This window comes from Capra hircus, chromosome 15 (assembly GCF_001704415.2).
Source record: "Capra hircus breed San Clemente chromosome 15, ASM170441v1, whole genome shotgun sequence".
NCBI classification, from domain to species: domain Eukaryota; kingdom Metazoa; phylum Chordata; class Mammalia; order Artiodactyla; family Bovidae; genus Capra; species Capra hircus.
The window spans coordinates 31,253,913-31,281,710 of NC_030822.1; the positions used below are offsets into that span (position 1 = coordinate 31,253,913).

General features: G+C 43.4%; 2 protein-coding genes across 2 annotated transcripts in view; one reads left to right on the plus strand and one right to left on the minus strand.

Moving 5' to 3' along the window:
• The window catches only part of PDE2A (phosphodiesterase 2A), a 509,398-nt gene that overhangs the window by 465,064 nt on the left and 16,536 nt on the right, over positions 1-27,798 (plus strand). The window lies entirely within an intron of this gene.
• Positions 335-27,798, minus strand: LOC102174108 (B-lymphocyte antigen CD20-like). The gene is made up of 8 exons (XM_005701516.2): positions 27,496-27,798; positions 25,707-25,802; positions 19,988-20,082; positions 17,758-17,901; positions 14,591-14,647; positions 7,336-7,455; positions 5,160-5,280; positions 335-531 (listed from the first exon to the last, which is right to left on the minus strand). The coding sequence occupies exons 3-8, from the start codon at positions 20,030-20,032 to the stop codon at positions 497-499; spliced, it is 522 nt and encodes a 173-aa protein (XP_005701573.1). The 5' UTR covers positions 20,033-20,082; positions 25,707-25,802; positions 27,496-27,798; the 3' UTR covers positions 335-496.

Consider the following 27,798-nt stretch of genomic DNA (forward strand, 5'->3'; position numbering starts at 1 on the left):
GACTACTGGAGTGGGTTGTCTTTCCCTTCTGCAGGGGATCGTCCCGACCCAGGGACTGAACCCATGTTTCCTGCATTTCAGGCGGATTCTTTACCACCTGAGCCACCATGGGTGAGGAATAACCACATAGGGGCTTGCTATTGCTACATCGGCATCCTGCCTGCTTGCAAAGTTAGAGCCTCCTTCTTTCAGATGGAATCCCTTCCCTCAGGCCAGTCTCCTCCAATGTGAGATAAAGTGGGCATTCAACATTACTTTCCTATATTCCCCAGACTGATTTCATTTTTCCATGTCAACTCAGATTGGCTTTTATGAAAGAACAGTCAACTTGTCATCAAATTGCGTCCTTTATTGAAGAGGTCGGGAAAAGGAGCATCGGAAAAGACTTCATTAGGATGCATTTTCCATGAGGTCTCTTGAAAGAAAAAGTCATGGAGTTCTTCACTAATTCACAATTAATCTTTTCTTGACTGGAGTCACACTGGTTCTTTGGAAATTATGAAGGCACAGAGGATTCAGACAGTGTGTAACCTGGGGTGATTAGAGTGAGAGCAGATTCTTCATTATTATACTGTAGTATAATAACATTATCCTTAGCCACTGAGTCAAAACAAGATAAAACAATAGCAATAACAAACATGTAAGCCTGTGGGACCAGTGGAAAGCATACGAAGAGAACAGCATCTGCCCTGTCCTGGGGCCAAAGACACACTGGACCCAAGGCCCACCAGAAACTGGTGGCTTCAGTGGATTACAAACCACCATGTTAAGCTGAACTGTGACTCTTTGCAAAACGACTGTCACCTTCAGCTGGACGTTTATGGGTCTCAAGATTCCTCCTGGATCCTCTACTTCGTGTTCTGGGTCAGAGAGAGAAATGTCCGTCTGGAGTGGACAGCTGTCTGGCTCAGATTACGGGGTCCGGGGGAGTCCCTGCGGCTGCAAGAAGCCGCTCCTACACTGACAGTGCCGCCCCCGCCCCAGTGAGACTGCGGTTGGCCTTTCTGCGCTTTGAGGTGGCAGCAGAGTATGTTACATCAACACAGACACAGAAAGCTGAAAATGATGAGCATTTTGAACAGTTTTATATTCAAGTGAAGTGCAGATCAGCATTTAAAGCTAAGCTCAACAGTTCCTGAGTTTTGGAATTAGAAATAAAGCTTAAGCAGTTTATGTAACTAATCTACTACTTTGTATCTACTAATTTTAGCTATTGAAAAGCATTGAGTGTGAGCCTAACATATGAAACACTGATGAAATTCCTAAATACCTTTCAAGTTCATCCTCTTTAATTCTCTACAGTTCAAATGTAGGCGTCGTCATTTGGCTCTAATGTGGCCTCTGCTGAAGCAATCATCTAAGTGTCCTTGTCTCTAGGCTTGTTCTTCAATTCCATCTCTATTCTTCAGGTGAGTGACTTCTTCAAAATCTCGCTCCTACACCTTTATCTAAATTCATCATGGCAATTCCATCCCCTTTGCCATTATTCAGTTCAGAAAGGGGCTGGACTAAGGCAACTGGGCCAGTGTAAGGTAAAGAAAGTCTTCCCTTTGTTTGGCTTCTGAGAAAGAGAAACCATTTTCTTCTGCTGGATGTGAACCAGGAAGTATGCATCTTACAACTTTAAAATTAAGATGAAGTTGCAGAGGAAGGCAGAAAGAACTTGGATCACTGATACCATCACCGAGCAGCTGAACCCGTGGATCCAGAAGTCCCTTACTTGGGAACTTGCTGTTATAAGACATGTTTTCTGATTAATTAAGCATTTTGAGTTGGGAGATCTGTAATTTGCTGCAGAAAATATTCTCATGGAAATAATGATACAACCATAAAGCTTGATAAAGAAGCACTGCCGTGTAAAACCCTTCCGTAGCATGCTGTTACTTACAGACTAAATCCCAAACTCTTGTAAGCTGGTTTAGCCGTGTTAGAACGTGGTCTCAATTTGCTTCTCTGCCTTCATTTTCCAGTTATCTCCGCTACACACTTATCCTATGCGTGTGTGTGCGCTCAGTGGTGTCTGACTCTTTGTGCCCTCATGGGCTGTAGCCCGCCAGGCTCCTCTGTCCATGGGGCTCTCCAGGCAAGAACACCGGAGTGGGCTTCCACGCCCTCCTCCAGGGCACCCTCCTGACCCACGGATCGAAGCTGCCTCTCTTGTGCCTCTTGCATTACAGGTGGGCTCTTCACCACTGAGCCACCCTGGAAGCCCACAGCATCCCATAGGAATCCCACAAGTATCTGTTCTTCTGGATCCAGGCAGTGTTAGATTGCCTAATTAGTGTGCAGTTTTTTTGGAGGGATTAATGACTGATTTTTATTTTGAAAGAATTTAGAGGGAAGGAGATAAGATTATCAGCCATTACAATCTATTAATATTTCCTTCTATCGATCTTTAGTGACTGTTTCTTTTATTCTATCAATACCATTTACTATTAATAGATTGATTTTTTCAATCTAAGAAATTGTGCTAAAATATATGTAGTATTTAAAACATCTTAATCAATTTAAAAATTGATTTGTTTTGAAAGTGGTTTTAAATATGTAGATTTTATTGTGCAACCATCACCACCATTTCTCTCCATAGTCTTTTTCATTTTGTGAAACTGAAACTCTATCCCATTAAGCAGTAACATCACATGACCTGTTCTCCAGTCTCAGCAACTATCCTTTCACTTTCTGCCTTATAATTTCCATTATTCTAAGTATCTCATATAAGTGGAATGATACAACATTTGTGTTTTTGTGATTGGCTTATTTCACTTAGCGTAACATCGCCAAAGTTTATTCAAGTTGGAGCATATGCCAGAATTCCCTTCCTTCGAAGTCTGAGTGATAGTCCATTGTATGGATATGCCGCGCTTGGCTTATGCATTTATCTGTCAATGGAAACGTGGATTGCTATGTTTTGGCGGTTGTAAATAATGCTGCTATTGAACATGAGTATACAGACATCTCTTTGAGACCCTGCTTTCAATTTTTTTGGGGTATATATCCAGAAGTGGAATTGCTATTTCATATGATAATTCTATGTTTATTTTTTGAGTACTCACCATATTGTTTTCCATAAAGTTTGTACTATTTCACATTCTCAATAACAGCATACAAGGGTTTCAATTTTTTTCACATCCTCACCAACAATTATTTTCTGCTTAAAAAATCTATTAGCCATTCTAATGGGTGTGAGATAGTATCTCTTTTTTTTAAAAACTCTTATTTCTTTATTATTGTTTTTGTTGCACTGGTCTTCACTTCCTTAACTGCCTTCAACAAACAAAATTTTCAGTCTTTGCTGAGAAGCTGTGTGTATGCATGTGTGTGTGTGTGTGTGTGTGTGTGTGTGTGTGTGTGTGTGTGTGTGTGTTGGGGATAAGTCTTTAAAGCTCTGGGACACAGTTGGCAACTCTGCCTTAGCCATCACTCCTTGCTTGCAGACAGCCTCAGGCCAACCAGAGGTGGGAAACAAAGGCATTCTCAGGTTTTCCCTCGGCATGTACACAACCCTGCTTATGTACTTGGCCTTTATTATTTCCAAGTTATTGTCATAGTTTTAAAGTCCCTTATGGATACAGTGTGTGTGTGTGTCAGTTGCTCAGTCATGTCCGACTCTTTGTGATTCCATGGACAGTAGCCTGCCAGGCTCCTCTATTCAGTCCATGGAATTCTCCAGGTAAGAATACTGGAGTGAGCAGCCATTCCCTTCTCCAGGGCATCTTTCCAACCAAAGGATCAAACCTGGGTCTTCTGTACTGCAGGTAGATTCGTTACCTGAGCCACAAGGGAAACCATGGACATTGTACTCTACAGTTTTTTTGTCTTTTAAGTTATTTGGTCAGCCTTTTGTATTCCCCAAATGTCATCCTTGATTTAGGCAGACATGATGCTAAGCGCCACCGTCTGTTCAAACACCCCATGGACGGATGATCCTGGTAGGCTACAGTCCATGGGGTCACAGAGAGTCAGACACGACTGAGCGACTTCACTTTCACTTTGATCAGCCTTTTGTATTCCCCAGCTGTCATCCTTGATTTAGGCAGACATGATGCTAAGCACCACCGTCTGTTCAAACACCCCAGGGAGAAAGCTGTTCACAGTGACTAAGCTTTGAGTGAGGTCAGATTAAGACGAGGCTTGCCAGTGGAGGTTTCTAGGGAGCTGCCAGACAAGTTAATAAACATTCTCTAGGAATAGGGCTCTTTTGGGAGAACTCCAATACCACCCCCTTTTTTGTAGTTGTTAGGCTGGTGTTTTTCACAAGTTCTGCGGTTGCCAGGTTGTTTAATTTAAAGGCTGCTATGGAGATGGGGCAAGGAGGATGGGAACGTGACAGGTTAAAGCACCACGGACCTCACTGTTTTTGCCAAGATACAGCCATTTTTCTTGAATAAGTGCTTCTTGGATTATTGCAATTTTAAAACTACTTTCCAGATTTCTGAAAAAGTTGATTTTGACAACTTTTTGCCAATGTTCTCATGTATTTTATGGAAGAATGGGTTTTAGAGATCCTTATTCTTTTATGCCAGAAGTATTCTCTGAAGTGGCCTCTAAAATCTCCATTTTCTGAAGGCATTTGGGCTTCTGTGTGCTCAGTCATGTCTGACTCTTTGCAACCCCATGGACTGTAGCCTGCCAGGCTCCTCTGTCTGTGGAATTTTCCAGGCAAAAATACTGAAGTGGGTCGCCATTTCCTTCTCCGGGGGATCTTCTCCGACCCAGGGATTGAATGAAACTGCACCTTCTGCATTGCAGACAGAGTCTTTACCTGCTGAGCCATCTGGGAAGGCATTTGAAGATCCCAGATTTCAGAAGCCAACATTTCATAACTAAATTTGAACCTCTGAGTCTGTAGCACTCAGTGTTCCCATATTTGGTATGCCCTGTGAAACCTCTGCAGTTTACGTCTGCTCTATGAGTCTCCTGGGAGATGCCAGTTCTAAAAAACATAATACTCCCACAACTTTTCCCAAGACAAGTTGTTTAGGTTCCATTTTTCACAGGACCAAGCAACTGACATTTTAGCGTATTTTCTGCTGCCACTGACCTCAGCTCAGAAGCAACTCTTCCGTCCCTCGAGTCTAGCTGAGCTTTGGTCCCTCAGAGAGAGGCTTTGGCAGGAGCTGTTTCATTCTGATCTGTCAGCCGGAAACAAAGCTACTTACTTTCTGTTTTGGGTTCTGGATGACGCAATGCTCGCACAATCCAGGACAGGATTATGCTTACAACGATCAGCTCTGTGACACTGCTGAAGAGCAAATACTGTAAAAGCATACCGCCAGCTAACTGAATTAAAAAGAAGAGAAGCATTCCTCCTGTTAATGAATCATTTACAAACTATACAGGAACAACGTTCAGAAAATAGGGTAAAAATCATTCATCCCAACAGTCTCACATACCTATGATCATTTGGGGGGTATTTTTCATAAAAATAAAATGTTTCAAATTTTACCTAGTGCTTATATATGTGTCCCACATTATGCTAAGCACTTTCATTTAAGAACAACCCTACAAGTAGGAGCTTTGATTTCCATTTTACACGTGAAAGCAGACTGAGCAGTGGAGAGATGGCCTGTGGGACCATGCGCCACGCTGGCGCCCACCCTCTGCTTGCAGTCTCTCGTCTAGTGAGGGTGACTAGTGACCTGTGCTTTATGCTTTCCCCGGCGCATGCGTAGTCGGCATGCTCTGTTTTCTTCTAACTCATGTATCATGAGCACTGCGGCACGTGTTTACAGGACCTGTGTTTTAGGCTTTCCCCCGGCACGTGTGTAGTAGGCATGTTCTATTTTCTTCTAACTCATGTATCATGAGCACTGCGGCACGTGTTTACGTGACCTGTGTTTTAGGCTTTCCCCCGGCACGTGTGTAGTAGGCATGCTCTGCGTTCTTCTAACTCATGTATCATGAGCACTGTGGCATGTGTTTACGTGACCTGTGTTTTAGGCTTTCCCCGGGTGCATGTGTAGTTTGCATGTTCTGCTTTCTTCTAACTCATGTATCGTGAGCACTGTGGGACGTGTCGGGTGGAAATGTTCTCCCTCTGCTTCCACATTTCTACCGTGCTCCCAAGTAGGAGTTTTCTCTTTGTGAGCAATAGATATGGCTTCTGGTGCTTTTTCATGCTCTTCACTTACAATTCCCCATGTGAAAAGCAGGGATTTATCAAATTGTTGATTTTTGAGAGGAGGAAGCCAGCTCCCTCCAGAACGATCTGTGCTTGCAGCTACGAGTTCTTCTTCCCAACATCTGGAAGTTGTCAGGGCCACTGTAGGGAGACTGGTGGTCTAAACATAACTAGCAGGATGAGTTTAATTCATAAGGAGAGGTATCAGTACATTAGCAGGTTAATTTTGGCCAAAGATTTAAAACTTTTTCTCCAACTATGGTGGTGATGGTGGTATTGGTATTGTTCAGTCACTAAGTCGTGTCCGACTCTTTGCAACCCCGTGGACTGCAGTACACCAGGCTCCCGTTTCCTCCACGATCTACCAGAGTGTGCTCAAATTCATGTCCCTGGAGTCAATGATGCCACCTAACCATCTCATCCTCTGCCATCCCCTTCTCCTCATGCCTTTAATCTTTCCCAGCATCAGGGTCTTTTCTAAGGAGTCAGTTCTTCACATCAGGTGGCCAAAGTATTCGAGTTTCAGCTTCAGCATCAGTCCTTCCAGTGAATATTCAGGACCGATTTCCTTTAGGATGGACTGGTTTGATCTTGCACTGCAAGGGACTCTCAAGAGTCTTCTCCATACCACAGTTCGAAAGCATCAATTCTTCCGCACTCAACTATGGTAATCAACAATAAAGCTGATAATTTCAGCTATATCTGCTTGATTCTGTCTTTGCTCCTTTGGTTCAGAACATGAGAGAAGGAGAGTGGATGACTGCTTACTGGGCTCCCATGCTAGCTTCTTAGGGCTACTGTGATGAAGTATCACAATTCAGTGGCTTAACACAACTGAAATGTATTTTCTCACAGGCCTGGAAGGTAAAAGTCAAAAGGGATGTATTGGTCTGACACTGTTCCTTCCAAAGCCCCCTCGGGGGGAAGATTCTTCCTTGCCTCTTCCAGCCCTGGTAGCCCCAGGTGTTCCTCTTTTTCTGAGGTTTTTACTGTTTCCAAATACTAAAGGAAAACTGATTTTTAAAATATTCCCGTGAAAAAAAATTGGAGGAAATACAGGTTTTTTTTTTTTTCAATATTTCTCAGCCAAAGATGTTTGATAACTTTGGTTGTCTTTTCCATACCTTGCTCATTGCAAACATACACCATTCATCATAGTTTTTTTCAGTTATATCTAAAATTTTGATCCAGTTATTGTTAAATTTGGTACCTACCTGTGACCAAACATAGTCTTCCATTTTTGCAGCATAGGAGAAACACGCGATACATAATATAATTGAACCACATGCAGAAAAGCAGGCGCTAAAGATGCTCATGACAATGGCGGATGTCAGCTGTGACAGACACACGGGAGAGCTGATCAGGAGCAGCAGAAGCAGATTCTGATGAAGCAACCAGTCTAACCATCAGCTAGGGAACATTTCAGCTAAAATTTTAATCTGATTTTCTGGCATTTTACTGCACTTACTAGCAGGACTCTGAGTTAAATTTGTCTAGTAACCAATTAGGATAAAAATCTTTTTTTTTCAGAAGATATATTTATTTATTCAACAAATAATTATACAGTGCCTACGACATGCTAAATATTGTGTTAAGGATAAACTCAGACTTCAACTGAAGAATCTTATAATCAAATGGGGGAGGCAAAATGATACTCCATGTGATAAAAATTCAATAAATGATGAGCTTAAGTCTAGCATCTGCCAATGTCATCCCCCTTCAGTAATGCCACTTCAGTGCTTAAAGCCTTTCCATAGTCCCAGCACCCTTCCAGACAGCACGGAGGGCCTTACAGGAGCCGTGAAGAGAGGCTGTATCCCTTTTCAAAGATGCTGCATGCATTTTTGTATATGTGAGGACAGTTACATTTTAAAGAGGATTTTTTAAAAACTAATAATGGAAAGAAGGATGTGCTTTGATGCTGGTTAACAAAAAGAAAGGATCATAGTGGCAACATTAATCTTTGGTTGTCCAGTCGTCAACCCCCTTCCTACTTTAAGGGCTCTTCTCATTGTTCTAGTCTTTATGAGAGATGCTTATCAAACCTCTATGAAAGTCAGAGGGAGGTCCTTCCTGTCTTCAATCTATAGAGCCAGAGTCAGACCGCAGCTAATGAAATGCTCCTCTTAAGGACTATAAACCTTGAGCAAGAAACTTAAAGATGAACAAAAGATTAGGATTCATCCCTAGAAGAGAGAGCTGTGATGTTATGCAGAGGCAGGCAGTGGGAACCTGGACTGCTAGGTATCTAATGATGGTGACAATGTGGCCAGATATGCCTCCCTGAAAGGAGCACTTCTGTTGCACTACTGTGCTTTCTTTTTCTGGTTCTCCGGGACTCCCTCAGACCCTGTTTATTTTCTAAGACTAGTCCTTCATCTCCTGTAGATGCTACAAGCCTGGCATCTTCTCAATGTTTCTCATTTTTCCTTGGATAGCCAGACTCAGTTCACAGTGGCAGACAAAGTTGAGAAAGTGTATTATGGGAAAGAGAGCAGTGTATACGCAGCTTCAGAAACATGGGGAAGTGGCAATTCCAGAAAGCTCCTGGCATTTGATGTGGCTGAAACGTGAAATGCTGAAGGGGAGTTGGGTTACATGTGATCAGAGAAGTGGGTGAAGGATGGAAAATGAAGAATCTAGTTTCTGTGCTGAGGATTTTAAAATTTTATCTTTATGTACATATAGAGCTTCTGGGAGTATCGGCCAGAGGGCCTCTTCCTTAGTAAAGATCCAGGCTGTGGCATGCTCCAGAAAGTGCCCACTACTGCTGCCTCTGCGCACTTACCCTGTATCCACTTATGAGGTCCCTCATCCCATGAGTGGGGGCTGGGCAGATGAAGAGAGCCCCTTTCTCTAGGTTGGGGGAAAGAGAACAGTGATTCATCTTTATGAACCAGGATTACCTAAAGAAAGATATGTATGTTCCAAAAAAGCCCAATTGAACATTTGAATTAAATACACAACATCATTACTTTTGAGGGATCCTGTTTCTAGTGTGAAAGTCTGAGGAACATCAAGGAGCAACTCCCCACTGAAACTCGTGAATGTTACTAAAAATAAACCCAATCACTTAAAAATCTCTGGAAACAGTCCTCAGGGCATACAGCAAATGAAGAAATATTTATTCAAGAAAATCTACTAAAACTCAGTACAAACTGTGAGTCTGTGGTATATGAACCAAGGTCTGCACCCTCTTGTCTCTTCTCAGCAAGGCAAGACCACTCCAAATCTTTCCCCTCATCCCCTAGTCAGAGTTTCATCTAATGCTACCTTCCCTGGAGGCACAGGTCATTTAATTAGCATGTCTAATCCTGTGCCCAGCCACCTGTTGCTCAGGCTATGTCCCAGTGCATGCAGCCTAGAGAAGGGGGGTCTCTTCATCTGCTGAGCCCCCCACTTATGGGATAGGGGAGTACGTTGGATGTGGTATCACTGAGTCCTGGGCCCTGACCAACCCTGCCCTGGCTTATGGGGTCAGGGCTCCACGTCATGAGAGGCAAACAGAGGAGACCTGGGCCGCTGCCACCTTCACCAAGCCCTCAGCTCTTAAAGTGGAGGAGTCACTCAGAGAGAAGCACTCCATTGTCCTTGACACCCAGCACATTCTAGCACCAGAGCCCTGGCTTAGAGAATTTGTCCAGAGGAGAAGGAAACTATAAAAAGAGGGCTTCGATCTCCCCAAGGGAGATGACTTCATTTGTAGCAGAGGAAAAGACTCTGATGCTGGGAGGGATTGGGGGCAGGAGAAGGGGACGACAGAGGATGAGATGGCTGGATGGTATCACCGACTCGATGGACATGGGTTTGGATGGACTCTGGGAGTTGGTGATGGACAGGGAGGACTGGTGTGCTGTGATTCATGGGGTCGCAAAGAGTCAGACACGACTGAGCGACTGAACTGAACTGAACTGAACTGATGGAGAAATCTAGGCCTAAGGGTATTCTCATAAATAGTTGAAGTGTTAAGGGAAACACTGACTGAAACCACCCACCCTGGCTAGACAAGGTAGTAGCCACTTTAAGGAGTTATTTTAACAACAGGAGGTCTTGGTAAGGAATGTGGAACTAACAAGCCACTACCAACCGGAAGAATTTGGGAAAAGTCAAAAGGAGAGAGGAGACCCCAGTCCACAAGTCCTATCAACCTCCCAGGATCCTCCTTGTTGGAACATCTTGGGTGAGCGATGTGTGCACCACAAGAAAGGACCCTGAGTCAGAATGATTGGCCAGAGACCATCTGGAAACCAACCCCATTACCATGAAAGCTGAGACTCTCACAGCCCTCCTGGGCTCCCTCACCCCCTGCTCTCCACCTGGGGGCCCCTCCCAGTAAAGCCTCTTGCTAACATCTGTCAGCATGTGTGTATTCTTGGGCAATTCATTTCTGAATGTTAGTCAAGAGTCCACTCTCAGGCCCTGGAAGGGGTCCCCCTTCCTGCAACAGAAGCTGCGGTGAAAGACAGTTTGAAGGAATTGATAAGATGCATAGGAGATCTAGGCTTTAACTGCAGGGAAGTTAATTTGCTAGAGAAATGGGGAAACAAACAGTTAGGAAGAGCCTTCCTGGGTTCAGAACAAATCTCTCCCTCAGGCTTTGCTCAGATGCCATCTTCTCAATGAGATGAATTTGGATCATCTTATTTAAGCACACAAGCTCTCCCTGATGCCAGGAAAGACTGACGGAAGGAGAAGAGGGCATTAGAGGGTGAGATGGCTGGATGGCATCACCGATGCAATGGCTATGAACTTGGGCAAACTTTGGGAGATGGTGAGGGGCTCCAGGGAGGCCTGGCGTGCTGCAGTCCATGGAGTTGCAAAGAGTTGGACACAACTGAGCAACTGAACAAAAACAGCACTTAAGGCAGACAGACTCCCAAGGGCAGCCCTGCAGGTGTTGCCCCCACTCCCACGGTGGTTCTCACTTTCTCACATGTTACTGTTTCCTTATCTGTCATGTTCAATTTCTTTATCCTCCCATTACAATATAAGTGCGGCAGGGGCAATAAATCTTTGTTTGTTCACCAAGGCATCCTACATACCAGAACTTGCCTCATGCTCAAGATGCTTGTTTTGAACTGAATTATTGGAATTTATAAAGAAAGTTTGGCACCGAAGAATTGATGCTTTCGAACTGTGGTGCTGGAGGACTCTTGAGAGTCCCTTGGACTGCAAGGGGATCCAACCAGTCCATCCTAAAGGAGATCAGTCCTGAGTGTTCACTGGAAGGACTGATGTTGAAGCTGAAACTCCAATACTTTGACCACCTGATGCGAATAACTGACTCATTTGAAAAGACCCTGATGCTGGGCAAGACTGAAGGCAGGAGGAGAAGGGGACAACAGAGGATGAGATGGTTGGATGGCATCACTGACTCAATGGACATGAGTCTGAGTAAACTCCGGGAACTGGTGATGGACAGAGGGGTTTGGTGTGCTGCAGTCCATGGAGTCGCAAAGAGTTGGACACGACTGAGCAACTAAACTGAGCTGACTGGAACTTAGAAACATTAACGGTACATGAGGTGCATCATAGCACCCAAGAATAATAGAACACTATGCTGCCACTTGAGTAAATTTTCCAAGGCGTTTTCCTGACTTGATAAGTAATTATAATTGATTTCGTTCTGTAGAATTGAGCCACGCTGATTTGGAAACTTCCTGGACTAGCATCCTTGGGGCAGAGGAGTGTTGTGTTTCTGTGAAGAATGATATCACATGTTTCTAGAGAAGGAACTGGAACTACACTGGCTGAGACAAGAAGAAATGCTCACTTTGCTACTTGAGGTTGGGGGAAGAATGACGAGGGAGCCAGACTGTGGCTAGAACTTGGAAGTTATAGCCATCATCCTCTCCCACCATCCTTCTGGTAAAAAACAAAAACAAAAACACTTTTGGTGAGTTTTTGTGACAACCAGTCAAGTGAAGTGAAAGTCGCTCAGTCATGTCCGACTGTTTGTGATCCCCTGGACTAAAGCCCATGCCAGATCCTCCAGGCCAGAATACTGGAGTGGGTAGCCGTTCCCTTCTCCAGGGGATCTTCCAAACCCAGGGATCAAACCCAGGTCTCCTGCATTGCAAATTTATTCACACCTGTTTCCTTGGATGTGAAGAAAAATGGAAACAGTCTGTGCAAATATGAAACTGAACTAGGATGATGTCAGTTGCCAATTAAAAATGGGCAATTGCTGTCTGCCTCTGACAAGGATTAAATCACAAGCTGGTTTGACCCTTAACCTTCAACATCCACCTGAAAGAAGTTCAAGGTGGAGATCAGGAATGACACATTCTGTGCTCTGGGAAAAAAACTAGCCAAAGAGGTCTTCAGATACTTAGATATTTTCAGAAGATTTTATGAGTCCAATTCTTATATTTCCTCATATCTAGAAAAATACTAAAATCCTTCATGGTGACATTTGCTCCTTGTGAGTAACAGTATCTTTCATGAAACTAGCAGCAACCTTCATGAAACTAGCAGCAACCTTCATGAAACTAGCAGCAACCTTCATGAAACTAGCAGCAACCTTCATGAAACTAGTAGTAACCTTCATGAAGCTAGCAGCAACCTTCATGAAACTAGCAGCAACCTTCATGAAACTAGCAGTAACCTTTATGAAACTAGCAGCAACCTTTATGAAACTAGCAGCAACCTTCATGAAACTAGCAGTAACCTTCACGAAACTAGCAGCAACCTTTATGAAACTAGCAGTAACCTTTATGAAACTAGCAGCAACCTTCATGAAGCTAGCAGCAACCTTCATGAAGCTAGCAGTAACCTTCATGAAACTAGCAGCAACCTTCATGAAACTAGCAGCAAGCTTCTGCAAAAAATGCTTGACTGCATGTCCTCCCCCTTCACCAAAATCACATATACACTGACTCTCCCTCCTGCCTGTTTGGAGCAGTTTCTCAGAGCTGTCTGAAATGCTGTCTCCTGGGCTGTACTCTTCACTTTATCCCCAAATAAAGCTTCAGTTGGGGCTTTCCAGGTGGTTCTAGTGGTAAAGAACCCTCTTGCCAATGTAGGAAACATAAGAGATGCGGGTTCAGTCTCTGGGTTGAGATGATCCCCTGGGGGAAGCATGCCAGCCCACTCTAGTCTTCCTGTCTGGAGAATCCCATGGACAGAGGAGCCCAGTGGGCTGTGGTCTGTGGGGCCCCAGAGTTGGACACGACTGAGTGACTGAGCACAAAGCTTTCAACTCTCATGTTGCACTCCCCCCCCCACCCCCCAGCCAACACAGTTTCAGGGATTTGCAAAATCACAAGGGCATTCATAGACTTTGAGGCCAACTCTACTTGCATCTTTGGGGCAAGAGCAACACCAGGTCACATCTGGGTCACATGTACATGCTGTGTGCAACTGTCCCTTATGCTTGCGTGCGTGCTGTGCCAAGTCGCTCAGCTGTGTCTGACTCTTTGCAACCTTGTGGACTCTAGCCCTCCAGGCCTCTCTCTCCATGGGGCTCTCCAGGCCAGAAGACTGGAGTGGGTTGCCATGCCCTCCTCCAGGGGGTCTTTTGGACCCAGGGATTGAATCCGCACCACCTGTGTCTCCTGCATTGGCAGGCAGGTTCTTACCACTGTTGCCACTGGGAAGCCTCATCCTTCATGCTTCTTTACTCTTTTAACCCTCACAGCCATCTTCTGAGGCAGGTAACTTCATGGGTCACTTTTTTTTTTTCTTTCAGATGAGGAGAGTGAAGCACAGTAATTTGCCCAAGTTCATGCAGCCAATTGGACAATCCATCTCCAGAGTTGTGATCCCAATCACAGTGGGGGAGGTTCTACAGGAGAAAGTGACTATCCTTTGTTGGATACACTTTAATGGTACCTGATTCATGTTCCAAAGTTATTCTCTAGATCTGAGTTTGCTGAAGGCAACTCTCTTTTCAAACATCATGTTGTCTTATCCCCTTCCCGCTGCTTTTGACTCTTAGGTTAGAGCTCTGTTTGGCTATATTTTCCCTTCTCGGCACCCCTGGTGGCTCAGTGGTAAAGAATCTGCCTGTCAGTTCAGGAGACGTAGGTTTGATCCCTGGATCAAGAAGATCCCCTGGAGAAGAAAAAGGCAACTCATTCCAGTATTCTTGACTGGGAAACCCCATGGACAGAGGAACCTGGAGGTTACAGTCCGTGGGGCTGCAAAAACATCAGACACAACTTAGCAGCTAAGCAACAGTGCCGACATGCTCCGCTGGATAGCTTGAATTGGTTTTCCCACGAGAACCCTCTCATCTGACATCTTATGAAACTAACTCCTTGCACCCTCCTCAACACCCATACACCCTGCACACAAAGAGATGCACTGGAGGGCATCCTGATAACAAGTGTTTTTTTTTTCCTATACAAACATTTGGAAAAGCAGTTTTTCCTCCTAGAAAAACTGACTGAAAAGCAATAATTTCTTCTCAGTGTGTTCCAGGCACAAGCCTGTCATCTCTGGCGTTGCCCCAAATGCCCTACGTACCTTATACCGCGTGGGCTTCTTCTGCGCGCTGACAGCCATGGACCCCGACAGGAGGAACTGGGGGCAGAAACACGGGTCTGTAAACACCCACTCCTGGTGACGGGCCCCCAGACACGTTCCCTAATGCCAGCGGCATTCCTGAGCTCTAACGTATCGCTGAGTTCTCTGAAGAAGGCAGTTTTAACTATGTATTTCAGTTCTGTAGTGACCACTGGTAGACTCTAAGAAATGGACTCACCCTTTCTACAGAGAAGAAACGACATTTTAATCTTTGGTCATTAATGAACCCTTTGTACTGGTGATGGGGCTTAGGGACCTCACAAAGACTATGAGGGCCGAGGAGGCTGTACTTCACTTGTTTTGATTGCCATTTATTTGAGAGAACATTGCCCCACACCCATCTCGCTGTAGAGAAAAAGATTTCATCAACCGAAAATAGTTTCAGAAAGCATTTGATCTGAAGATTTAGAAGCTGACTTCCACATAGTGTGTCTTAAGGACTGTTTGTTGCTCCTGGCAATTAGGGCTTTTTTTGAAATGGTTGTCTTATACCTGATCTGCATCTGCTCACAGCAGCTACAAAAGATGACTTATTTCAAGGGGGCTGGGGACCTTGCAGCCCGGGAAAGTGAGAGCCTGTCATGAAAGCAGAAGCATTCTTAGCTTGATTAAAAAAAAAACAAACAAAAAAACTCTGATACTTTTCCTGGGTCACTCTAAAATTTACTTACACTTTCTAAATCTTGGTTTCCTCATTCATTAAATGGGAATTAGTAACATTCTCTCATGAGGTTGGTTTTTCCATCATATAAAAGAGACCTGAAGTACTTTTTGAAACACGCCTGATATGCAGCAGATATGAAATTGAATAATTACTGCCTGTGACTGATTTCTTCTGTAATCTTCTCTTCCACATCATGGACTTGGGAATCCTTCTGGATGCCTTGTATTGGGCAATTCACTTTCACTGTATTCTGTCAGTGTAAAGCATTTCTCCCTATGACATATGGCCCTTTCCAGAAAGTTCTGGTGCTGATAAATGCCCTTCACTGGAGGACCAACCCTAAAGGAAAGTGTCTGAGGGAATATCTCTCATCTGGGGCACTGGTGACCAGACCCCCCAGGGTTAAAACTGCTGTAGTACCATGTTTCAAGGGGCTTTCTTGGAAGCGCTGATGGTAAAGAGTCTGCCTGCCAATGCAGGACGCACCAGTTCAGTTCAGTCACTCAGTTGTGTCCTTCTCTTTGCAACCCCATGGACTGCAGCACATGAGGCTTCCCTGTCCAGCACCAACTCCTGGAGCTTACTCAAACTCGTGTCCATCAAGTCACTGATGCCATCCAACCATCTCATCCTCTGTCATCCCCTTCTCCTCCTGCCTCAGTCTTGCCCAGCATCAGGGTCTTTTCCAGTGAGTCAGTTCTTTGCATCAGGTGGCCAAAGTATTGGAATTTCAGCTTCAGCATCAGTCCTTCCAATGAATATTCAGGACTGCTTTCCTTTAGGATGGACTGGTTGGATTTCCTTGCAGTCCAAGGAACTCTCAAGAGTCTTCTCCAACACCACAGTTCAAAACCATTAATTCTTTGGTGCTCAGCTTTCTTTATATGCAACTCTCACATCCATACATGACCACTGGAAAAACCATAGCCTTGACTAGATGGACCTTTGTCGGAAAACTAATGTCTCTGCTTTCTTATATGGTGTCTAGGTTGGTCATAGCTTTTCTTCCAAGGAGCGAACGTCTTTTAATTTCATGGCTGCAGTCACCATCTGGAGTGATTTTGGAGCCCCCCCCAAAATAAAGTCTGACACTGTTTCCACGGTTTCCCCATCTATTTGCCATGAAGTGATGGGACCAGATGCCATGTTTGTTTTTTGAATGTTGAGTTTTAAACCATCTTTTTCATTCTTCTCTTTCACTTTCATCAAGAGGCTCTTTAGTTTCTCTTCTCTTCCTGCCATAAGGGTGGTGTCATCTGCATATCTGAGGACATATCTCCTGCATATGGGAGGAGGCATAAAAGGCGCATGTTTGATCCCTGGGTTGGGAAGATCCCCTTGAGAAGGAGAATGCAACCCACTCCAGTATTCTTGTCTGGAGAATCCTCATGGACAGAGGAAACTGGTGGGCTACAAGGGTCACAAAGAGTTGGACATGACTGAAGAGACTTAGCATGCATGCAGCATCTTTCAGAGTCCTTTTCCCAAAGCACAGGGACTGCATTACATTCAAATCTCCTCTCCCACAGCCTTGTTTTTGGTTGAGGAGTACAAAGGGAATTGGTCAGAGGCTGATAAAACCTTTTGCCCTCTAAGGAGAAATTTGGCCTTGGGTCAGCTTTGATGGAGAAAGAAATGGCAACCCACTCCAGTATTCTTGCCTGGAGAATCCCATGGAGGGAGGAGCCTGGTAGGCTACAGTCCATGAGGTCACAAAGAGTCGGACACAACTGAGCGACTTCACTTTCTTTCACTTTCTTTCAGCTTTGATACACTAGGAATATTAGTTGTGTTACTACGCCATATCACTTATGAATGAAATCCTTGATTGATGAATTGTTTCTGGATTGGTCGTAGCTATGAGCCTAAATCGACTTGTGGGAGACCGCAGCTTTGGCTTTCCCTGAATACAGTGCCTTGGAACTAACCGTGCATGTCTCTGGCAGGTACCCTGGCAACTATGCTTATGCAATTATCACAGTATCCTTCCTTACTCAAAACATCTACTTTAGAAACCTGTTTTAATTTCTTCACCCCATGTTTCTTCTTTTCTGTTTCTTTGTGTAGTCTCTCTAAAAATCTCCAAAAATCATTAAGCTCAGGCCTTTGGGTTTCCACTCTGCCAAAGAAGGGCATCATAGTTTCCCAAACAGCCACTCTCTTTATTACTCTTCAAACACACCCTTCAATATCATTTACACATGCACATGCCATTCTCTTAAAGGATTTATCAAACATGAAACAAGCATAAAAATGCTTTCCCTAAGTATGCACCCCCCACCCCAGCCCAAAGCCTACCCTCCACTTTGTTAAGGCTGTTTCCACAGTAAAATTTGCTGTTTAGAGTCAGATACTGGGTCTTTAGTCCATTGTTTGACCTCATGAGTAATTCACTTGATACATTAGAAAAAAGATGAAAGAAAAAATACCATGGTTTACTCACAAATGGTGACGACCATACTATGTACCCTAGTGTCAGTAATACAGGGATATGACCAGTGCTTTTTATATCCTCTTCGCCAAGAAACAAGGAAGCACAGAGAAAGCCCAGTGCATAGTGAAACATGGTAAGAATTATTTGCACAGCCTGTGAGAAGAGAGAGTCATCATCATTACTCAAGTCAGGTCTATCACAGATGCCTACAATCTGAGTGACTGAAAGGTCGTGGAAATGTCCTCCTTACGCTGGTATTTCTGAAGCAGTGATGAAAGACTTAACATGTCAAGGAGGATAGAGGGGCCACACTGGGGTCATTTAATGAAACTGGGAGTATTTGTCTTTGTTTTATAATAATCTTTGGAGGTAATTAACTTAAATCTAGTTGGTTCTAGCTAAGTGAAAAGCAGAGACCTATTTGTTTGGTCCAGGCAGACACACAACAGGAAGGAGATGTCTGGCTCTGGGGATGGCTCAGGCTGTCTTGACACTGGTCTCCTTTCTGCAGTTGCTTATCTGAGGCCGCCTCTAGTGCATACTTGGTCCTTTTGGACTTGGCTCCTTTCTTTCGTCCTCTCTTGTCTGGGACTTGGACTTGGGTTTCCCTTTGCTCTTCACCATTCCCATACCCTGTGCTGACTTTTGTAACTACAGGCTGGACCAGAGCCCTAGGCTTTGTTAAAAAAACAAGCAAACCATGAGAAGGGATGCTCTCCAATGACTCCTGGTTTTCTGTAACTCTCATGTGAAGTGTGCTCATGTGCTGGGACTTGTTTGCCAGCTTGTGTGGAGCCTCACTCACACATGTGCCCAGAGCATCCTTGTCAGGCAGCGAAGGAGGCAGATGGGGAAGGTCAGTCTTCTGTTCTAGCCAGGCCTTCAACTGATTGGATGCGGCCCACCCACACATGGAGGGCAATCTGCCTTACTCAATGTCCACTGATTTAATTGTTAATCTCATCCAAAAGACATCCTCACAGACATAGCCAAAACAATGAGGGCAAATATCTGGGTACCCTGTGGCCCGGGTGAGCTGACACATTCAATTAACTGTCACAGAAAGTCAAGTGGTGATAGTACTCCTCTCCCTTAACGATTACCTTGACCTTGAGATAACACATAATCACACATTTATTGGTGACTTGTGCCTCTATCTCCCACATGAAGGATGGCAGTTCAGGTTGGGATCAGATGGAGTTGCCCACTGATGACTCACTCTTCAATTTTAGTTTCTTTCTGGATTATAAATCCACGGATACTTTGATTTCAGTGAAGGACCCATGAGAGTTTAGTAGAAGAAACTAAATAGAAGCTCCTAACCCTCAACCTCTCTTGAGGTGATGGATCGTACTGGTGGGTCAGGGGGCGGCCACGACAGGTTTATAGCTTCTCCACATTGTGATTAATGCCTTCCTGGCCAGATAAGGAGATAAGGAACAAGCAATCCAGACCCAAAACACCATGGTAATGCAGGATGGGTGTAGAGAAAACACATCTCCCCCCTTACCCTGCCCTATGTGAGACTTTGCTGCATTAAGGTACATTTCCATTCTGGAGGCGGGCTAAGTAGCTACCAACCAGCTGGGGGTAGTCACTGACGATATGGTGGAAGTTTTCCTGGCACAAGCTTCACTCTTGCTACCTTCAATCAAAATGTACTTCAAGCCCCCATAAATATTGGTGGATAATAGAAAAGGTTATAACCTTTTGTTCACATTAAAAAAAAAAAAACCTAAAGCATTCTAAGGTTGAGGACAGGTGAGAGGGAGGACACAATGCAGAATATGACCCACCTGACAGGATGATACGGGGAGCACAGTGAGATCACAGTGTTATCAAGCAACCACAGGCCCCAGAGCCCCGTTGTCTAGAGGCCCTTCTGGTTTGGAGCCCATTGCTGGATCACCTCATCCAGGATCTATAAGCCTGTTTCAAATTGCTTACAAACAAACGCAGGAAATGGACCTTCTCAGGGCTGATGAGGTTCATAAGCAATCTCAGAGTATATTTTCTAGAACCCCGGGTAGGCTGTGATGACGTTGAACTATTCAGAAATGGGTTGTGGGTTCATAATTTGTGCCCAATTAGCTCTAGCCTGACTGGCACCGCTCCACAAAACTGCCATCAGCTCCCTTCCCTAGGGAAGTGCATTGTCGACATGGCCAGTGCCTCTTGCTTTTTCCGTTAGGCAGATTCAACACATCATTTATTAACCCAAGCAGCACTTAGTCCTTACCCCTAATGCTCTGGCCTCCATTCTTAAAGGATATCTTCTTGCCATTTTTATTAAGATATGGTCTAGAAATTATAGAGAATAAATTGACTCCTTTTCTGTAGAGAAATACGGAGAAAAATAATACCGATTATTTTTGAGATAAGGCACTTAATATTGCAGCCTGTGGTTTTCTACTACTTTCCATGAGGGAAGCTTCTTTGATCAACCTACTTATGTTACTCTTTGCTATGTGGCTAACAACTTCCTGCCCAAACCCGAGAGCTACGGCTCAGATTTTATGCTTTCATCATGGTCTCTAAATGAGACTGAGTAAATGCCTTTTGAGGTAGGTACCTCCACTCCTATTCTTACCTTTTCTGAGAAGTGCTCACTACCCTAAATGCCCAGGGTTATCCAGGTTTGAGCTCCTGGTTGCCACCTTTGGTCTTCACACAAATATCTCTCAATTGAGCTATAGCTGACTGGACAAGGTGTGACCACGTGAATTTAGCTGAGTAGGTGGTAATTTCCTTCCCAGAAAACTATACAGGCATGCCTTGGAGATGCTGCAGATTATTTATAGACCACTGCGATAGAGCGAATCGCATGAACTGCTGGACTTCCAATGTCAAGCGATGTTCATGCTATATTGCAGTCTATCGTGCGCAACAGCATTGCCTAAAGAATGCGCACACTTTAGTTAGAGAGTAGATGAGATGCAGATGGCCAAGAGGCATATGGGCAGCAGCTCAGCATCACTGATTATTAGGGAGACGCACGTCAGAACTACAATGAGACATCACCTCACACCGGCCAGAATGGCCATCAAAAAGTCTACAAACAATAAATGCTGGAGGGGGTGTGGGGAAAAAGGGAAACTTCCTACACTGTTGGTGAGAATGTGTACAGCCAATATGAAGAACAGTAGGGAGGTTCCTTAAGAAACTAAAAATAGAGCTACCATATGATTCTGGAATTCCACTCCTGGGCATAGGTCCAGAGAAAAACATGGTTTGATGGGATACATGCACCGTAGTGTTCACTGCAGATCTGTTTACGATAGCCAAGACAGGGAAGTAGCCTAAATATCCATCGGAAGAGGAACGGATAAGGAAGTGGTACATATATACAGTAGAATATTACTCAGCCATTAAAAAACCTGAAATGATGCCATTTGCAGCAATGTAGAAGACCTAGGGATTATCAGAGTAAGCACGGTAAGTCAGGCAAAGACAAATTTCATAGGATATTGCTTATATGTGGAATCTAAAAAAAAATGATACAAGGGAATTTATTTACAAAACAGACTCACAGAGTTATAGAACAAACTCATGGCTACCAGGAGTTGAGTCGGAAGAGAGATAGGTTGGGAGTTTGGGACTGATAGGTACACACTGTTATATCTATTCAACAAAGATATGGTTATATTTTGTTGTTATATCTAATAAAATAAGACAATCAACAAAGACCTGCTGTACCACACAGGGAACTCTGCTAAATATTCTGTAATAACCTAAACAGGAAGATAATTTGAAAATAATAGATACATGTATATATGCAGAAGTAAAGCTAAAGGCAAAGGAGAAAAGGAAAGATATACCCATCTGAATGCAGAATTCTAACGAATAGCAAGGAGAGATAAGAAAGCCTTCCTTAATGATCAATACAAAGAAATAGAGGAAAACAATAGAATGGAAAAGACTAGAGATCTCAAGAAAATTAGAGATACCAAGGGAACATTTCATGCAAAGATGGGTACAATAAAGGATAGAAATGATATGGACCTAACAGAAGCATAAGATATTAAGAAGAGGTGGCAAGAATACACAAAAACACTATACAAAAAGAGATCTTCATGACCTGGATCACATGATGGTGTGATCACTCACCTAGAGCAAGACATCCTGGAATACAAAGTCAAGTGGGCCTTAGGAAGCATCAGACAGACAAAGCTAGTGGAGGTGATGGAATTCCAGCTGAACTATTTCAAATCCTAAAAGATGATGCTGTGAAAGTGCTGCACTCAATATGCCAGCTAATTTGGAAAGCTCAGCAGTGGCCACAGAACTGGAAAAGGTCAGCTTTCATTCCAATCCCATAGAAAGGCAATGCCAAAGAATGCTCAAACTACTGCACAAATGCACTCATCTTAGAAAGCTGAGCTCCGAAAAATTGATGCTTTTGAACTGTGGTGTTGGAGAAGACTCTTGAGAGTCCCTTGGACTGCCAGGAGATCCAACCAGTCCATCCTAAAGGCAATCAGCCCTGAATATTCATTGGAAGGACTGATGCTGAATCTAAAAGACCCGGATGCTGGGAAAGATTGAGGGCAGGAGGAGAAGGGGATGACAGAGGATGAGATGCTTGGATGGCATCATTAACTCAATGGACATGAGTTTGAGTAAGCTCCGGGAGTTGGTGATGGACAGGGAGGCCTGGTGTGCTGCAGTCCACGGGGTCACAAAGAGTCAGACATGACTGAGTGACTGAACTGAACTACAGGCTGTCAAAGTAATGCTCAAAATTCTCCAAGCCAGGCTTCAACTGTACATGAACTGTGAGCTTCCAGATGTTCAAGCTGGATTTAGAAAAGGCAGAGGGACCAGATCAAATTGCTGTCTGCTGGATCACGGAAAAAGCAAGAGAGTTCCAGAAAAACATCTACTTCTGCTTTATTGACTATGCCAAAGCCTTTGACTGTGTGGATCACAACAAATTGTGGAAAATTCTTCAAGAGATAGGAATACCAGACCATTTTACCTGCCGCCTGAGAAATCTGTATGCAGGTCAAGAAGTAACAGTTAGAACCAGACACGAAACAATGGAGTGTTTCCAAATTGGGAAAGGAGTACGTCAAGGATGTATATTGTCACCCTGCTCATTTAACTTATATGCAGAGTACATCATGTGAAATGCTGGGCTGGATGACTTACAAGGGGAATCAAGATTGCCAGGAGAAATATCAATAACCTTAGATGTGCAGATGACATCATCCTTGGTTTGATCCCTGGGTTGGGAAGATCCTCTGGAGAAGGAAATGGCAACCCACTCCAGTACTGTTGCCTGGAAAATCCCGTGGATGGAGGAGCGTAGTAGGCTAAAGTCCATGGGGTCGTAAAGAGATGGACATGACTGAGTGACTTCACTTTTTTCACTTATGGCAGAAAGAGAAGAGGAACTAAACAGCCTCTTGATGAAAGTGAAAGAGGAGAGTTTAAAAGCTGGGTTAAAGCCCAGCCTTCAAAAAACTTAAGATCATGGCATCTGGTCCCAACACTTCATGGCAAATAGATGGGGAAACAATGGAAACAGTGACAGACTTTATGTTCTTGGGCTCCAAAATCACTGAAGATGGTGACTGCAGGCATGAAATAAAAAGACGCTTGCTCCTTGCAAACAGTTCAGTTCAGTCACTCAGTCATATCCAAATCTTTGAGACCCTGTAGACTGCAGCACACCAGGCTTCCTGTCCATCAGTAACTCCCGGAGTTTACTCAAACTCATATCCATAGAATTAGTGATGCCATCCAACCTCTCACCGTCTGTCATCCCCTTCTCCTCCTGCCTTCAATCTTGATATGTATAACTGAATCACTTTGCATATATCTGAATTTAGGACAACAATGGTAATCAAGTCTACTCCAATACAAAATAAAATTTAAAAAAAGTGTTAAAATGAAAAAGCACTTTATAGCCAAGAATGCTATACATCATCTATGACTTCAATAAGTCATAATCATTTTGCAGTAGTAACATCAAGGATTATTTTGATCACTATAATAAATACAGCACAATAAAATGGCTTGAAATAGTGTGAGAATTAACCAAAATGTGACACAGAGGCATGAAGTGAGCAACTACTGTTGGGAAAATGGCAACAGCAGACTCGCTGTATGCAAGGTTGCCGGAAACCTTCAATCTGCATTTTTAAAAAATGCAGCATTGGGAGGCAGAATAAAGGGGAGTGCATTGAACCCAACCCTAAGCCTACACAGCCCCGGTCTGGGCTTGTCTTGCGCCCCATGCAGTGGATGCCCGGAGTCTAGGCCAGCGAACCACCAGGTAAGTCCCACCCTAGCGTGTTTACAGACACTGGCTGTTAAGATTGCTGTTACCTCAGAAATATAAAGAGAAAGGGAGGCTAGAATTTACTGAGTGCTTACTCTGCTAAGCACTTTTCTAAATTCTAGACAAATATTAGTTCATACAGACTACTCAATAAGATAGATACCCTGAAATGGTTAAAAGTTCTAGAACGATACAACCTACCAAGACTGAATCATGAGGAAATAGAAAAGCTTAACAGATTAGTGATGAGCAAGGATATTGAATGAGAAATCAAAAATCTAACAAGAAAATGAAAACCCAAGACCACACAGCCTCACTCGTGAGTCTGCCAAACATTGAAAAAATACCAATTCTTTGTAAACGCTTCAAAAAAAAATTTAAGAGGAGAGAACACTTCCAAATTCATTCTATGAGGCCAGTATTACTCTGTTGCCAGAGCCAGACAAGGGCACTGCAGGAAAGAAAATTACAACAAATATTAGCAAACAAAATTCAACAGCACACTAAAAGAATCACACACCATGATAAAGTGGGACTTATCCCTAGGATGCAAGGGCAGGATAACATATACATCTCATTAATACAGTGAAAGACAACAAGCACCTGAAGGGATGTAAGAGCAAAGCATCTGGCAAACGTTCACGGTCGTTTAGTGACGATGGAGCTGCTAGTTGCCCAGGGTGTCTGACTCTGTGTGACCCCATGGGCTGCAGCCGCCAGGCTCCTCTGTCCTCGGGATTCTCCAGACAAGGATACTGGAGCGGGTTGACATTTCCTTCTCCAGGGGATCTTCTCAACCCAGGGATCGAACCCTGGCCTCCTGCATTGCAGGCAGATTCTTTACCATCTGAGCCACCAGGAAGGAATGTATCTCAATGTAATGGAGACCATATATGACAAATACAGAGCAAACATCGTATTAGTGAAAAGCTGAACGCTTTTGTTTAAGATCAAGCATAAGATATGGGTGCCATCTGTTGTCAATTCTATTTAACATAATATTATAAGTTCTAATCAGAGGAATTAGGCAAGAAAAAGAAAAAAATATGTCCAAATAGGAAGAAAGGCGTGAAACAGTTTCTGTTGGTAAATAATATGATCTTACATATAGAAAACCCTAAAGAAACTGTTTGAACTGACAAATGAATTCAATAAAGTTGTAGGATTCAAAATTAACACAAAAATCAGTTGTGTTTCTGTATACTAACAGAAATTATCTGAAAATGAAACAAACCCATCCCATTTACAGTAGCACCAAAAAATACTTCAGCATTAATTTAATCAAGAAGGTGAAAGATTTTACATTGAAAATTACAAGACAGTGATGAAGGAAATTGAAGAAGTCACAAAAGATATCCTGTGTTCATGAAACAGAACAATTAATATTATTATAATTCCATAATACTCAAAGCCATCTATAGATTCAGTCCAATTCCTATCAAAATTCCAGTATTTTTCACAGAAATAAAAAAATTCCTAAAATTTATATGAGACAACAAAAGTCTCTGAACAGTTAAAACAATATTAAGCAAGAAAAGCAAAGCTGGAGGCATCACACTTCCTTGTATCAAACTATATCACAAAGCTATAGTAATTAAAATATTATGGTATTGGCATAAAAACAGATATATAGATTGATGGGACAGAATAGAGAGCCTAGAAATAAACCCACATGCTTACGGTCAACAAGATTCAACAAAGACACCAGGAACGTTCAATGGGGGAAGGACAGTCTCTTCGATAAATGGTTTGGGGAAGCTGGATATTCCTATAAAAGGATTAAATTGAAACTTTATCTTACACCATATGCAAAAGTCAAAGATAAATCAAAGATTTAAATATAAGACCTGAAATCACAGAACTCCTGGAAGAAAATGTAGTGCGTACGTTCCTGCCCTTTACCTGTCTTCCCTCCAAGTCAAGTCAGCCAACCAAGTAAAACACGGAGAAGCCAAAAGTCAAATCTATTGCTCTGCTGAAGAGTAGGGGCAGAGGTAGAAATGGGAGACCAAGCTAAGAGATCAGTAGCTGAGTTGACGTGGGATTAGTTTATTACTTGGATTATTGCTAACATCTTCAGTTTGGTCTTCTTTCCTCCAATGTCTCATTAATCCTTTTTTTGCCCCTTTAAGTCCATCTCAATCCAGCAGCAGTCTTTCGAACCTGATCAGATCATTCGAAAGGCCTTCAAAATAGCATCCTAACATACATCAGCCTTTCTTGATGTGCCCTCTAGTTCCCTTTGCAGCTTAATTTCTCAAACCATACTCCCGACATTTCTGATTAGAAATATTCTAATCATTAGGTAAGAGATATTCCACCAGTAGTCCTCTTTTTTGGTATGTGTGTGCCATACTCATCTTTTAACTGTCGACGTTGAGCCTGTGCATAGCACATTTTTGGAGCTCAGTGAGTGTTCCTGTAGCTTGGAAACAACTGGCTTTCATTTCATGATATTTGAGATGGTAAGTCTTAGTGTTTGAGCTCATGCCATTCACAAAATTAACACCGAAGAAAAAAACATTATCATAGTGTTTGCTGTGTGATAGGTGTGCCGAAAACGTAGCCATGGTTGTCTTATTACTACCACTGTCCTAAGGAGCAAGCTGAAATTCCAGATAACTTTTCATCAGATGTGAATGATATGCTGGGAATGGAGTGACTTAAGTCTAAGTGCTGTGAAGATACAAAAATTCCTTTTGGGGACCCTGGAGACACACCTTAAGGTGATAAGATAGCTGAAAACCAGACTTAAGAGGCTATCCTATGGAGATTTGAGGTGTTAGGATGAAAAGAGAAAGCAAACGGTGATTTCAAAGAGACCCCAATGCCATTTTCCTAAATCATCCCACCCTCGCCCTCTCCCACAGAGTCCAAAAGACTGTTCAATACATGTGTCTCTTTTGCTGTCTCGCATACAGGGTTATCGTTACCATCTTTCTAAATTCCATATATATGCGTTAGTATACTGTATTAGTGTTGATTTGGGAGAATGGCATTGAAACATGTATAATATATGTGAAACGAATCGCCAGTCCAGGTTCGATGCATGATACAGGGTGCTCCAGGCTGGTGCACTGGGATGACCCAGAGGGATGGTATGCGGAGGGAGGTGGGAGGGGGGGTTCAGGATGGGGAACACGTGTACACCTGTGGCGGATTCATGTTGATGTATGGCAAAACCAATACAATATTGTAAAGTAATTAGCCTCCAATTAAAATAAATAAATTTATATTTAAAAAGAATTTTATATAAAGAATATTAAGTATCAATCTAAATATCTAATGGGAATCTAATCTCAACTAGAAGCTGTAGTGAATTCGTTTTGTGAATTTAAAAATAAATTATCAAAAGCCCCCTCCCCCCCCAAACAAACAAACACCAAAATGACCCCAAGCAGCAGCCCTTAATTGTAGTAGTGCTGTAACTCAGGAGTGTGCTCTCCCACGGATATACTTACTTCAAACGGTGGAAGATTCTCCCAGGCAATGTTTGATAAATCACCTAGCTGTCTGAATGGTGCTGAGATGCGCAGGACGAGCATGGATCTTCCCGACTCAAGGCTTGTTACCATTCCTAGCAGCTGGACAGCCAGGCCGAGGGAGGCCCAGGACTCCAGTGTCCTGCGGCCTCTGATCTCAGTGTAATTTGCACCTCCTCCGCGCACGTCAGGCCCTGCGAGCTCGGTCAGAGGGGTGCGATCTCCAGAGCGGAGCCCTCGGCAAAGGGCCTCCCAGCCCGGGGAGCCCGGTGGGCGCTGCCT

What these genes read in the sequence shown, in the direction of transcription:
- LOC102174108 (XM_005701516.2), bottom strand. Translation starts at nt 20,032, where the DNA reads ATGGCAAGAAGATATCCTTTAAGAATGGAGGCCAGAGCATTAGGG. An exon ending in AAGACTATGTTTGGTCACAG is followed by an intron (nt 5,281 to 7,335) that starts GTAGGTACCAAA and finishes TTTTTAATTCAG; the next exon opens with TTAGCTGGCGGTATGCTTTT. An exon ending in TCCAGAACCCAAAACAGAAA is followed by an intron (nt 532 to 5,159) that starts GTAAGTAGCTTT and finishes TAATCACCCCAG; the next exon opens with GTTACACACTGTCTGAATCC.